The 15,685-nt window shown below is 43.2% G+C and overlaps 1 protein-coding gene across 3 annotated transcripts in view; it reads right to left on the reverse strand.

Annotated features, from left to right (window-relative positions):
- Window positions 1-13,673, reverse strand: part of lyst (lysosomal trafficking regulator) — a 291,632-nt gene extending 277,959 nt beyond the window's left edge. The window contains exon 1 of one of the 3 annotated variants that reach the window (XM_072251045.1): window positions 13,329-13,673. In XM_072251045.1, the coding sequence (XP_072107146.1) occupies window positions 13,329-13,406 (78 nt within the window). In that variant the 5' untranslated portion in view covers window positions 13,407-13,673. The remainder of the gene's footprint in view (window positions 1-13,328) is intronic. The other 2 variants (XM_072251047.1, XM_072251049.1) reach the window with 2 other exon arrangements.
- Between the last annotated feature and the right edge of the window lie 2,012 nt (window positions 13,674-15,685).

The raw sequence follows: 15,685 nt of genomic DNA on the forward strand, positions 1-15,685 counted from the left end.
GTTTAAGGGTGTGTGGTGTAAACATTAAGAATTGCACATGATTGTTGCTCGCTGCCGCTTACACGCGGGAGGGAGGGGAGTTGGGGGAGGACTCTGGGGTTCTAAGATTTAACTGTCATTCATTCTTTGGGGCACTCTGTTTTCATAGATGGTTGCAAAGAAAAAGCATTTCAGGATGTATATTGTATACATTTCTCTGACACTAAATGTACCTTTGAACATTTGATACCATCTCTGGAAGTGTAGTAAACAGTCAGATAATACTACTGAGAGTCTTTATGTAGGGCTAGACAAGAATCGCATGACACAATTCAGACAATAATAATAAAGTAGTGCATTTTGACAGAAAGACCGAGGAGAGACATGGGAAAAATGACATTTCTGAAAGTTGCACAGGATCAGAGGGTTCTGGTTGTAATCCAAAACAGAAACTACAATAATCAAGGACCAGTGAAGAGAGAAACTGTTGACATTTCAGATCAATGCCCTCCATCACAAACAAAAAAGTGAAAAGAGTTAAGCCTCAAAGAGACAAAGACAGGAAGAGAACAGAGTCAATTTCTGTGATGGGTGCAGGGACAAAAGTTGTGAAGGTAACAATTACACTGAAAAAAATAAGAGACAATTAGATTAAAAAACCAAACTGATACAGAAGGATACCACCATCTTTGCGAGGAAAGAAGAATTTGTCAAAACATTTCAAACTGAAGTATCAAATCCTGAAAGCTGTAACATGCCTAGACAGAAAATCAGGTACTGTTTGTCAGGACAGTAGAGGACAAAGACATAAGTCATGACGAAAGTAAGACTGGGCAAAACATTTGTTCAAAGTCCGAAGTAAATTTATCAAAGTACAAACCTGAGATTCATTTTCTAGCATACGAACTCAATAAATCCATATTAGAATAATAACCATAATAGAATCAATGAAAGATCACTTCAACCGGACAATCAATGTACAGAAGACAACTATGCAAATACAAAAAAGAAACAGTAATGATAAATTAACAAACAACATGTCAAGAAAATGAGATGAAGAGTTCTTGAAAGTGAGTCTACAGGTTATGGGAACCTTTCAGTGATGGGGAAAGTGCAGTTGAGTGAAGTTATCCCCTTTGGTTCAAAAACCTGACGGCAAAGGGGTAATAACAGTTCCTGAACCTGGTGATACGAGTCCTGACAACACACACAAAATGCTGGTGGAACTCAGCAGGCCAGGTAGCGTCTATGGAAAAAAGTATAGTCAACATTTTGGGCCGAGACCCTTTTTTCCATAGATGCTGCCTGGTCTGCTGAGTTCCTCCAGCATTTTGTGTGTGTTGTTTGGATTTCCAGCATCTGCAGATTTTCTCTTGTTTGCGATGCAAGCCTTGAGGCTCCTTTACTTTCTTCCTGATGGCAGCAGCAAGAAGGGAGCATGTCCTGGGTGGTGGGGGCTGCTTGATGCTGGTACTGTTTTTCTGAGACAACATTCTGTGTAGATGTGCTCAGGTGGGGGGGGGGGGAGAGGGCTTCACCCGTGATGGACTGGACTGTATCTACTACTTTTCCATTGAAGGGTATTGGTGCTTCCATACCAGGCTGTGATGCAGCGAATCAATATACCCTCCACTGCACATCTACAGGAGTTTGTCAAAGTTTTAGATGTCATGTGAGTCTTTGCAAGCTCCTAAGGAGAGGAGCTGCTGAGTTTTCTTTGTAATTGCACTTATATGCTGCGTGCTGGACAGATCCTCTGAAATGATAACACCAATGAAAGTTACTGACCAACTCCACTTCTGATCCTCAGACAAGGACTCTGGTTTGCTCCTCAAGTCAATAATCAGCTCCTTAGTCTTGCTGACACCGAGTTGAGATATCCATAGGATGTTGGAGTGGATAATGGATGCTTCCTATACTGTAATGATAGACTGATTTCTACGATTCTGCTACCTCATTATCAATGCACATGTCCTATATTTCAGTGTTTTATAGGAACCAAGATAAAATGACAACCAGGACACACTGGTATAGACAGGTCAGTAAGTTCTAATGTGCAAAAGAACTTTCTACAGCATCTTTACGAACAAATTTCAAAATACTCCAAATCCAATTTAGCTGCTTCTGTACATCATTCCTACTCCATCATCCTGTAGAGTTCCCAAACTTCAACTTCTCGTCAGGTCAACTGATAATTCCCTGACACTGGCAATCAAACCACACCTTATAGCGTCTCAGACCTTTCTGATACCAACTTCTATATTCTCTTGCCTATACAGCACTCCCTGAATCGTGGAAGATCTGCAGTGTGTTTACAGGCATTTTCAACAAACCTAGTTCCAAATACCTTACCCAAGACTTCACCGACCTCATCATGCTCTGCCCCATTACTAAATTCTAACCCTCAGCTATCACCCTAGTCTACTCAACTACCTGTTTCCTCTAAAAGACACAGACACTTCTCATTCCTCTTTCAATATACGCACGCTCCAACACTCCACAGACACTTTATTGACTAAACTAAATTTTACCTTCATGAGAAGCCACTTCTCGAATTTGCCTGCATGGGGTTGGAGATGTGCCATCAATTCTATGTAAAGCTACCAGGGAAACCTATTACTCAGAAATATGATTTTTTTTTTCCCAAAGAAAGCCACTAAATTAAATCCATTATTTACCCCTCGATCGTGACCCCACTAAAGAGCACCAGGCCATTGTCTCCCACACCATCACCGACTTTATCCGCTCAGGGGATCTCCCATCCACTGCTACCAATCTTATAGTTCCCACACCTCGCACTTCCCGTTTCTACCTCCTACCCAAGATCCACAAACCTGCCTGTTCTGGCTGACCTATTGTCTCAGCTTGCTCCTGCCCCACCGAACTCGTTTCTGCATACCTCGACACGGTTTTAACCCCCTTGTTCAATCCGTTCCTACCTATGTTTGTGACACTTCTCACGCTCTTAAACTTTTCGATGACTTTAAGTTCCCTGGCCCCCACCGCTTTATTTTCACCATGGATGTCCAGTCCCTATATACTTCCATCCCCCATCAGGAAGGTCTCAAAGCTCTACGCTTCTTTTTGGATTCCAGACCTAATCAGTTCCCCTCTACCACCACTCTGCTCCGTCCAGCGGAATTAGTCCTTACTCTTAATAATTTCTCCTTTGGCTCCTCCCACTTCCTCCAAACTAAAGGTGTAGCTATGGGCACCCATATGGGTCCTAGCTATGCCTGCCTTTTTGTTGGCTTTGTGGAACAATCTATATTCCGTGCCTATTCTGGTATCTGTCCCCCACTTTTCCTTCGCTACATCGACAACTGCATTGGCACTGCTTCCTGCACACATGCAGAGCTCATTGACTTTATTAACTTTGCCTCCAACTTTCACCCTGCCCTCAAGTTTACCTGGTCCATTGCCGACACTTCCCTCCCCTTTCTAGATCTTTCTGTCTCTGTCTCTGGAGACAGCTTATCCACTGATGTCTATTATAAGCCTACTGACTCTCACAGCTATCTGGACTATTCCTCTTCTCACCCTGTCTCTTGCAAAAACGCCATCCCCTTCTCACAATTCCTCCGTCTCTGCCGCATCTGCTCTCAGGATGAGGCTTTTCATTCTAGGATGAGGGAGATGTCCTCCTTTTTTAAAGAAAGGCGCTTCCCTTCCTCCACTATCAACGCTGCTCTTAAACGCATCTCCCCCATTTCACGTACATCTGCTCTCACTCCATCCTCCCACCACCCCACTAGGAATAGGGTTCCCCTGGTCCTCACCTACCACCCCACCAGCCTCCGGGTCCAACATATTATTCTCCGTAACTTCCGCCACCTCCAACGGGATCACACCACTAAGCACATCTTTCCCTCCCCCCCCCTCTGCTTTCTGCAGGGATCGCTCCATACGCGACTCCCTTGTCCATTCGTCCCCCCCATCCCTCCCCACTGATCTCCCTCCTGGCACTTATCCGTGTAAGCGGAACAAGTGCTACACATGCCCTTACACTTCTTCCCTTACCACCATTCAGGGCCCTAAACAGTCCTTCCAGGTGAGACGACACTTCACCTGTGAGACAGCTGGGGTGATATACTGCATCTGGTGCTCCCGATGTGGCCTTTTATATATTGGCGAGACCCGACGCAGACTGGGAGACCGCTTTGCTGAACACCTACGCTCTGTCCGCCAGAGAAAGCAGGATCTCCCAGTGGCCACACATTTTAATTCCACATCCCATTCCCATTCTGACATGTCTATCCACGGCCTCCTCTACTGTAAAGATGAAGCCACACTCAGGTTGGAGGAACAACACCTTATATTCTGTCTGGGTAGCCTCCAACCTGATGGCATGAACATCGACTTCTCTAACTTCCGCTAATGCCCCACCTCCGCCTCGTACCCCATCTGTTACTTATTTTTATACACACATTCTTTCTCTCACTCCTCTTTTTCTCCCTCTGTCCCTCTGAATATACCCCTTGCCCATCCTCTGGGTTTCCCCCCACCCTCGTCTTTCTTCCTAGACCTCCAGTCCCATGATCCTCTTGTATCCCTTTTGCCAATCACCTGTCCAGCTCTTGGCTTCATCCCTCCCCCTCCTGTCTTCTCCTATCATTTTGGATCTCCCCCTCCCCCTGCAACTTTCAAATCTCTTACTCACTCTTCCTTCAGTTAGTCCTGACGAAGGGTCTCGGCCTGAAACGTCGACTGTACCTCTTCCTAGAGATGCTGCCTGGCCTGCTGCGTTCACCAGCAACTTTGATGTGTGTTGCTTAAATTAAATCCATTTCCTCCTTGTAATGAAACGCTACAGATAATTTTTTTAAATCACCTATAAGACTGGAAAAGGTTCCTTTGAGATGGATTCAAAGCCCAGGATAATTTGTATAATTGTACAGTTTGAAATTAAATTTTCAATGCAAATTTGAAATATAACAATGAGCAGTGGTTTGCAAAATATTCAATGCTGATTCTATAAATATCCTCCATAAAACATTGTTTTATTTTCCACTAGCTTATGTGAAAGTTTTTAAAATCAGAAGACAGAGAGGAATTAATCATTCTCTCAGTGCACTCTTTCTAACTTTTTCAATTCAGATTAAGCTCCCACATGTCCCTTCCTGAAAGCACTGTGGGAGTACTATCTCTACTAAAAGGACTGCAGAGTTTCAAGGTGGCAGCTAACTGCCATTTGCTCAAATGCATTTAAAGACAGATAATAAATTATGGATTTGCTGATGAATTCATTAAAACTAACTATTTTTTAAAGACAGTTCACGTTAAAGAAGTGATGCCTTCCCCCAAGAATACTATATCAAGGAAAATCTGTTTTAATGAATAGGAGTTTCACATCAATTGGTATAACCTTCTCCTCTCTATTCCCCTCTATAGTTCTGGCCCACTAATAAATACTGGGTAAATAGCTTCCAAAAATATAGATTAACAAATTCTTCTAATCGCATTTCTTTGTGAACACTAATGCCATTGGACAGAAAAGCCTACAAAAAGTAGTGGATACAACCCAGTCTATCACTGGTGAAGTCCTCCCCACCACTGAGCACAACAACAGGGAATGCTGTTGCAGGAACGCAGCATCTGTCAAGGACCCCAGGCCATGCTTTCTTCTCGCTGTTGCCATCAGGAAGGAGGTACAGGTCCTACACCACCAGGTTCAGGAACAGTTATTTCCCCTCAACCACTAGGCTCTTGAACCAGAGGGAATAGTTCCACTCACACCATCACTGACTGAATTCCACAACCTATGGACGTACTTTCAAGGACTCTACAACACGTATTCTCAATATGTATTGATTATTTATGTATTATTATTATTTAGTTGTTTTTTAAAATATTTTTGTATTTACACAGTTTATTGTCTTTTGCACATTTTCTTTGTTGTGTGCAGTTTCTCATTGATTCTATGGTGCTTCTTTGTATTTACTGTAAATGCCTACAAGAAAATGAATCTCAAGGTAGTATAGGGTGACATATACTGTATGCACTTTGATAAACTTACCCTGAACTTCACAAATGAACTAAAACTACTAGAAAATTATCAGCCAATGGGATTTTTGATAAAAACTTCCCATTGCTATATTTTAATAGAACTGCCTTTCCTTTGAGTTGTATTTCCTCTGGGAATGTGAAAAGTTGAAACACAGATAAAATGTACACATCATGCTGATAGACTGTGGAAACACAAGGAATCCCCTTTGACCACAACTATTTTGAAAATATTTTCAAAAAAAGCATATACCACAAGAAAATCTACCCGTGAACAAAAACCTAATTATAATTACCTTCTATTAAATATTGTGGATTTCACAATAACACTTTCACCTTTAAAATATTCCATTGAAAATCTAAATTAAGACAAAAGAATGAATGTACAAGGGCCAACAGCCCATTATGTTTGATAATAAAATCATAAAAATGTATTATAAAGCAGAGGTAACAATTGGATCCATCAAAAGGATTGATTTATCCTTGCAAGACACACAAAATGCTGGAGGAACTTATCCTTGCTAAGTTTATACTTCACTCCTGGTGCAGTGACACATTTAATCTTGCTGAGCACCTGTTTTGTTCTTAATCTTTTCCTGGTCTTGAAATAAATTTTCTGACCTTTATTTTGACCACAAATTTTATCTGCTCCAACTTCTCTCCCTGCTCCAAGTTGAGGTTTGACTTCTCTCTTGCTGTGAATGCTACTTTGTACAGTGGTTGATTTTAAGCATCTTCCTACCTAACTTCAGATTTCAAATACCCACAGTATCTTGTTTTTGTTTTGAAATTTTCTTTTTCTACCTTGACAGCATTTTAACTGGTTACATCACTGCTCCAGACTCTCGATCCTGTGCATTGGAGAGGGGTGTGGACTCAGCCTGTCCACCATCAAGGACATCTTCAAAAGACAGTACCTCAGGAACATGGCATGCATCATTAAGGACCCTCACCATGCAGAGCATGCCCTCTTCTGATTATGACCATCAGGGAGGAGGTACAGGAACCTGAAGACACACACCTTTCAAGATGTCCTCAATGGTGGATAGGCTTGCACCTATGATGGCAAGAGTCACAACCCTTTCGAGACTGTGCAAACAGCTTCTTTCCCTGAACCATCTGATTTCTGAATGGTCCATATTACTATTCCTCTTTTGGTCGACAGTGGATTCCAGTTAATTGGGATTCATTGAGCCTAGTACATTTTGGAGCAATTAAGCATCTGATCCAATTAACCAAAGTTTCATGGAAATAGTTTTTAAAAAACGTATAAAAAAGACAAACTACCATTTAACTAAGTAACAAATGATATATTTAAATGAAATACAGAACAAATTAAAACACTGCCAATGCTATTTCAGTACTGAAAAACTGTATTAGTTCCTGATAGTTATCGATACAGGAATTCATCCGGTGTACGTTGCCAAGTATGGGGGTGTCCAGGGAAGGATAGCACCTCCAGGAAAGGGGCTTGGCATGTCCATTCTGGGGCAGCTCACACACCATGGGTCCTGACCAAACACTCAGCTCTCACCTGTGGCTCCAAGTAGCTGTTTGACATACACCCAAGTACACCGCTTCGACAAGTGGGCTGAACTAGGTGAGAGTAGCCAGTAGGCTTTATACCATGGTGAAACAGAGACATGCTTATCCCAGCATGTGAAAACAGCTCTAGCAGACTGGGCAGAGGAGACCAACCGTGAAATCCAACAGTCAAGAAGGCAGTTCTGCAGTTCTTCATGCAGAACAAAGGGCATGATAAAGCACAGAAGTCATGGTTATCCTCTGCAAACAAGGAAGACCCCAGTTTGCGACGACTACTCTTATCACTGGACCAGGACTTCCAAGGTTGATAAAATAGTACCGTCCCAGTGCAATGGTTTTTCCACTTTAAAAGCTCTCTCACAGGTTTCACAGTCATTGTTAAATACAACAAACATATGTTGTCATGTTCTTTTTATTGACTTTAAATGAACAAAATTAGTGCAGACCCCTAGTACCAGTGACATACTGCCTTTATACAGTGCCTTTGCCAATTACATCCTTCAAATCTTCATTTTCATTGTAATATTCAAGATGGTTGACGATGAATTCAAATTCACTGTAGTTCTTAACTTGCTGAAGTAGTTGAAATCGTTTCACTCCTGGCCATTTCTGGTCTCCATGCCTGAATGCTTGAATCTGCAGTGAGCAAAACTATTCTATGTTGTCTTGGTGCTTAATTCTTTCCAATTATCAGTGACAAAAATCATTAGTTTTTGAACACAAACACCCGCAAATGACTATTTAAACTGTTCGCTCTAAACACGGCGTACGATTTACTGGCCGCACAAGTTCACTCGACTGGCTCTAGTTAGAAATTGTTTGGCAACAGTCTCCTGACCCAATTAAGTGGCAGGGTCCCAAATAAAGTTGCAAGAAAAAAAAATTGTGAATCCCTCTGCAATTACCTGGTTTTCCACATTAATTACTCATAAAATATGGTCTGATCCTCATCACAATATTAGACAAACATAATCTGCCTAAACTAATAACACACAAACAACTGTACTTATCATGTCTTTATTGTACACGTTGCTTAACCAGCAATAACCTCCACCGAACGCTTCCTGTAGCTGCTGATCAGACTTGCACAACAGCGAGTAGGAATTTTAAACCGTTCCTCCATATAAAATGGTTTCAGTTCAATATTTCTAGGATACCTTGCATGAACAGCTCTCTTCAGATCATGCCTGAGTTTAACGTCAGTAGTAGGTAAGTTATTGGAGGGAGTACTAAGAGATAGAATCTACAAGCATTTGGATAGACAGGGGCTTATTAGGGAGAGTCAACGTGGCTTTGCGCGTGGTAGGTCATGTTTGACCAATCTGTTGGAGTTTTTCGAGGAGGTTACCAGGAAAGTGGATGAAGGGAAGGCAGTGGATTTTGTCTACATGGACTTCAGTAAGGCCTTTGATAAGGTCCCGCATGGGAGGTTAGTTAGGAAAATTCAGTCGCTAGGTATACATGGAGAGGTGGTAAATTGGATTAGACACTGGCTCAATGGAAGAAACCAAACAGTGGTAGTAGAGAATTGCTTCTCTGAGTGGAGGCCTGTGACTAGTGGTGTGCCACAGGGATCAGTGCTGGGTCCATTGTTATTTGTCATCTATATCAATGATCTGGATGATAATGTGGTAAATTGGATCAGCAAGTTTGCTGATGATACAAAGATTGGAGGTGTAGTAGACAGTGAGGAAGGTTTTCAGAGCCTGCAGAGGAACTTGGACCAGCTGGAAAAATGGGCTGGAAAATGGCAGATGGAGTTTAATACTGACAAGTGTGAGGTATTGCACGTTGGAAGGACAAACCAACGTAGAACATACAGGGTTAATGGTAAGGCACTGAGGAGTGCAGTGGAACAGAGGGATCTGGGAATACAGATACAAAATTCCCTAAAAGTGTCGTCACAGGTAGATAGGGTCATAAAGAGAGCTTTTGGTACATTGGCCTTTATTAATCGAAGTACTGAGTATAAGAGCTGGAATGTTATGATGAGGTTGTATAAGGCATTGGTGAGGCCGAATCTGGAGTATTGTGCTCAGTTTTGGTCACCAAATTACAGGAAGGATATAAATAAGGTTGAAAGAGTGCAGAGAAGGTTTACAAGGATGTTGCCAGGACTTGAGAAACTCAGTTACAGAGAAAGGTTGAATAGGTTAGGACTTTATTCCTTGGAGCATAGAAGAATGAGGGGAGATTTGATAGAGGTATATAAAATTATGATGGGTATAGATAGAGTGAATGCAAGCAGGCTTTTTCCACTGAGGCAAGGGGAGAAAAAAAACCAGAGGACATGGGTTAAGGGTGAGGGGGGAAAAGTTTAAAGGGAACATTGGGGGAGGCTTCTTCACACAGAGAGTGGTGGGAGTATGGAATGAGCTGCCAGACGAGGTAGTAAATGCGGGTTCTTTTTTAACATTTAAGAATAAATTGGACAGATACATGGATGGGAGGTGTATGGAGGGATATGGTCCGTGTGCAGGTCAGTGGAACTAGGCAGAAAATGGGTTCGGCACAGCCAAGAAGGGCCAAAAGGCCTGTTTCTGTGCTGTAGTTTCTATGGTTCTATAGTTCTATCTCAATTGGGTTAAGGTCTGGACTCTGACTTGGCCATTACAAAACAAATTTTCTTCTTGTTGATTTATTCATGTGTTTTGGATCATTGTCCTATTGCATCATCCAACTTCTATTACGCTTCAGGTGATGGACAGCTACCCTGACATTCTCCTGTAAAATGTCTTGATACAATTTTGAATTCATGTTCACTCAATGATTGCGAACTGTCCAGGCCCTGAGACAGCAAAACAGCACCAAACCATGATGCTCCTTCCACCATGTTTGAGGTTTTAGTATTTGTGTGCAGTGTCCCTTTTCTACCAAACATAGCGGTGTATATTTCTGCCCAAGAGTTCAATTTCTGTCTCATCTGTCCACACATTGTCCCAGAAGCGTTGTGGAACAGCCAGGTGGTCTCTTACAAACTTGAGATGTGCAGCAATGTTTTACTTTGAAGAGCAGTAGTTTCCTCCGTGGTGTCCCTCCATGAACACCATTCTTGTTCAGTGCTTTTCTTACTGTGGACGCATGAATCAAGACTTTAGCAAGTTCTAGAGATTTCTGCAGGTCTTTTGCGATTACTCTTACGATCTTTTTCACCTCCTTCAGCATCGCATGCTGTGCTTTTAGTCTGAGCTTTGCAGGACACCCACTCCTAGGGAGAGCAGTGACAGTACTGAATTGTCTCCATTTGCAGACAATTTCTTTTACTGTGGACTGATGAATACCCAGGTCTTTAGAAATGTTTTTGTAGCCTTTTCCAGCTTCATGTATCTCTACAATTCTCCTTCTAAGGTCATCTGAAAGTTGTTTTGATCGAGGCATGGGCATATAAACAGATCTTTCTTGAGAAGAGCAAGCTCTGTCAGTAATCTCACTTTGTATGTGTGTTTTTATAGGGGAGCGCACTTGTACAACCTACACCTCCAATGTCATCTCATTGATTGAAACACCTGACTCCAAACAGATGATGCAGAAGGTTTACATACTTCTTTGAACCCAGACTGTGATTGCTTAAATGGTGTATTCAGTATTAATGAGAAGTACAAACTGTTTGTGTGTTATTAGTTTAGGCAGATGTTTGTGTCTATTATTGAGACTTGGATGAAGATCAGGCTACATTTTTATTAATAATTAATGCAGAAAACTAGGTAACTGCAAAGGGGTCTCTTGTTTCTTGTGACTGTAAACCCAGCTATTTTCTCAATTCATTTTTGTTCTTTAAAAGTTGGCCCAAATAAGCCACTGCCCTGATTAATCAATGGCCCAATTAATCAGAATCCACTGTATTTATTTTTTTTATTTTATCTTATAGCAATTTATAGTCTTGCACTATACTTCTGCCACAAAGCAAATTCCTTGACATAGGTCAGTGATAATAAACCTGATTCTAATTGTAGCTGACGTTCTGCAGAAAGCAGTTTGACGGGTTTTTTTTTTTTAAAAGTGCGAGAATATCCCACGAATAACTCAAAACAGTCCTGAAACAGTCAATGGAACTAAGTAGAATGTCTGGGGAAAGTGAGAAAACAACTGAGCTTCCTCTCTTTGTGTGATGTACAAAAAATAACTAAAGAAATGGCAGATGTGAAAAAATAGAACAGAAGTAATATGAAGAAAAATGAAATGAGGAAGTATATATTAAAAACAAACAGGTGCAATGAAGAGGTGCGAGTTACCTTCTGGCTTGAAGTTACCCAGCTGTAATGTAAACACAGGCAGGCTTAGAGCCAAGTGGTTAAGGCATTGGACTAGTGATCTGAAGGTCGCGAGTTCGAGCCTCAGCTGAGGCAGCGTGTTGTGTCCTTGAGCAAGGCACTTAACCACACATTGCTCCTGCACGTTTATAGCCCAGCGGTGGTGGTTGGTGCAGTATGGACAAGACAAGACAAGAATCTTAGGCCCTTCTAAGCAAAACAAATTCCCAGGTCAGCAATTACCAATACCAAAGTACATCTGTTTAAGGTGAGTGGAGGAAAGTTTAGGGATGACATCAAGAGGTGGGTTCATGGGTGCCTGGAAGAAACAGCTGGGCATGGTGGCCGAGGTTGTTGCAATAGTGACATATAACAGGTTCTTAGATAGCTCATGAATGAGATAAAAATGGAGGGGCATGGGTTGTGTAAGAGGGAAGGGTTAGACTGATCATGGAACACAAACAAAATATTGGAGGAACTCAGCACACCAGGCAGCATCTATGAATAAGAGTAAACAGTCGATGTTTCGGGCTGAAACCCTTCATCAGAACCGGAGAAAAAAGGATGGCCTGTTGAGTTCCTCCAGCACCTTGTGAGAGTTGTTTGGATTTCCAGCATCTGCAAATTGTTTGAGATTGATCATGGAGTCGCCTTATATAGGTCAGGATAACAGCGTGGGCTGAAAGGCCTATATCATGCTATACTGTTCTATGTCTGCTGAAAGTTAATATCATCTTTGTAAGTCATTAAAGTACAGCAATATATACACAAAGAAACATTTGCTTCTCTATAGTAAAATAATATCTACCCTAGCCCAAGAGAGAAAGCAGAGCCTGACTGATCACACCTCCAGGCAATGCAGCACTCATTAATTCAATTCTATCAGCCTAGATTAGGTATTTCTGCATCTCAAACAGATCTTTCTCACCATCTTTTATGCCAAACTGTGTCATTCTTCTCATGGCAGCATCCTACACACTGCCAAAGGTACCATCACACAGCACTAAAGCAAACCACACTCTGTAAGCATCACATGCCACTTTTTCCCTCCTATGCCATTTGATCCATCTAAAGCTTACCACAAAGCATATAGTCAACAAATGCCATTCTTCCTGTGCCAACCTTGAGCCAAACACAAAGCATGCCACTGTGCCATCTTCCCATGCCAAAGTATGGCACTCTCCAAGCCATTCCATAATCACCAACCTTGCCATTCCAAATCTCTACTAGGGGCAACTATACCTGTCCGCATCTTAGTCATTCGGCAAACCCATGTGCCATGTGCCAACACATATGTCACCCCTTGTGCCAAAGCACAGCATTCTCCCGCACCAAAACTTACTCTGTCACATAGAAGCTCTTCATAACCACCCCACCCTACCTGTATGTCCAAGACTTGCACGCCATACTAACTCATGCCAAAACAAGCCACACCCCAGTCCGCCCTGCCACCAAAACAGATCATCATGTCACAGCCTCCCGCCGCCGCTGCGGAATCCGCACTCACAAGGGGTGGCAGGGCAGGGCAGGCCAGGCCGCCCCGACGCTCACCTGTTGCCGCTGTTGCGACTCCGACTCCCGATAGCTCCGCCACGCATGGTTCAGGGTGTCACTCGGCGTCCTGGGCATCGCGCTGCGCCGCCCACCCCAACTGCTGCTGCTGCTCCTCCACCCTGCCGCCGCTGCCAAACTTTTGCTGGGGTAGCTCAGCAACCAGAGACCGGTAGGCCGGCAACGTCACTTCGCCGCCTTCACCTCCACGTCAGTCAGCCGACGCGTGGACAACCCCCGCCCGTTACCCGCTCCCGTCTCCGCTCGACTCTCTGTGTTCCGCCTGCCTGACGCAATCACGCACGCGCGCGCGCGCACGCCCTCACGCCCTCCCTCCAGCACGCGACCCCGCGCCTGTCAATCAGGCTCGGCGGTCGCGCCAGCCCCCACTGTGTTTTGAGCTGCGTGCTGGCTTGGGGTAAGAGACCCGTTCCATTACCCAAACGGTGTTGCTACAGTTCCGTTTTCACTATAACTGGTTGCTTTACAAAAGAATGCATTGCGTAACCACTCAGATCCAATCAATACTACTTTCTTTTAACTTCCCTGCAGGTTTTTTTGTGGATTCTGCCTTGCAGGATTTTGTTCGCACGCAACGTTCGGCAGCAATGGTCAGACCTCAACCCTAATGGGCTTCAAAGATATTCGTTAAGCGGCTTCCTGCAGTTACTGCGTAACACTAATGTCGATAAAACATTAACGTTATTTTGAAACGTGTTCTGAAAGAAAACAAGACCCAAAGTACACTCATTGCGCTGCATGAGCGGATGTTATCAATATATCCAGAGGTATTTCATAATTCAGCAGCTATCGAAATGATGTGCATCGAAACCATGATGTTCAACTAACCACTGCTTTGTTGTAAAGTGGAAAGAAAATAATTCATGAAGTAATAAGGAGACCAAAATTGACAATTCATAACCTGCAAGGGACTAGCAGCAATCTGTGATGTCATCAGTTTACAACAGACAATAATAACTCCGACAGCATGTCAAAGCAAGGAAGTGACAAGCCTTTCTGTTTAGAAATCGGACGAAGTGTCAGGAAGGAGAAAATCATAATGTTTTACTGTACAGCGTACAGAAAAAGAACGCAGTTTGACAATCTCAGGGTGGCTATTCTGTCCCCGCACGCCATGTCCCAGGTCACTTTCTCTGTGCCGCACTTTACCATTTTCCACACTGTTCCGTGCCCGTGAGGCAAGCCATGCCATTTTCACTCTGCGTTTCCCGGAGCTCGTCATTAAGAGCATTGCTCCCTCTCTCGCTCTCGCTCTCTCTCTCTGCCAAGCTTGGCACTCCATGCTACGAGTTGAAACAAGAAGGGTTTGAAATCTTATCAGATTCCTCAAAATTCAGTCTGGACTGGCGGTTGTACGAGTTTGATCTCCCCCACCTTTTGCCCCTCATCTCCTGCCAGCTTGCACACCTTCCGCTTCCCCCCCCCCCCGCCACCTTCTTGTTCTGGCTTCCTCCCCCTTCCTTTCCAGCCCGAATCCCCTCCACTGAGGCTGCCTGACCCGCTGGGTTCCTCCAGCATGTTGTGTCCCTTGCTCTGGATCTCCCTCATCTGCACAACCTCTTGTGTTTACACTGAACGTCTGTTCTTAAAATTCAAAATGTTACCGATTGCTCTTGAAAGCGGGAAAGAAAACATGGTAAACATGGTGTTAAAAAGAGAGTAAACTGGGATTCAGCACGGAGATCTAAATCATTCTTGGAACGGGAGCGGAAAATGAATTAACATTGCAGATGTGAAACCATGGCTGCTTCAGGGCAGTTCAGAAACACTGCCACACAATGATTGTTTTCCTTCTGCTATTCAAGAGGCAAGCTCAGGTCCTGGTAAACACTCCTGACCCGATTTGCATCGGCAGCTTTGGACTGTGTGAAGCACAAAGAGTTTTCCACCAAAACTAAGACAACTAAAAGTTCAAAGTAAATTTATTATCAAAGCAGGCAAAGTCACCATGTCCTACCTTAGACCATAAAACAGAGGAGCAGAATTAGGCCATTCAGCCCATCGAGTCTGCTCCCCAATACCATCATGGCTGATCCTGGATCCCATTCAACCCCCATACCTTGAAATTCATTTTTTTTTTGCAGGCACAGGCATTCACAGGAAAATAACGTAGTGAATATAGAAAGGCCTAAATAGAGTGGATATGTTCCCTATAGTGGGTGATTCTAGGACCAGAGAGCATAGAGTAAAAGGACACCCCTTTAGAAAAGAGATAAAGGAAGTATTTCTTTAGACAGAGTGTAGTGAATCTCTGGAATTCATTGCCACGAGTGGCTGCGGAGGCCAAGTCATTTAAAGTGGAGGTTGATAGATTCTTAATTAGTCAGGGTATCAAA

Source organism: Mobula birostris, chromosome 2 (genome assembly GCF_030028105.1).
Source record: "Mobula birostris isolate sMobBir1 chromosome 2, sMobBir1.hap1, whole genome shotgun sequence".
NCBI lineage: Eukaryota > Metazoa > Chordata > Chondrichthyes > Myliobatiformes > Myliobatidae > Mobula > Mobula birostris.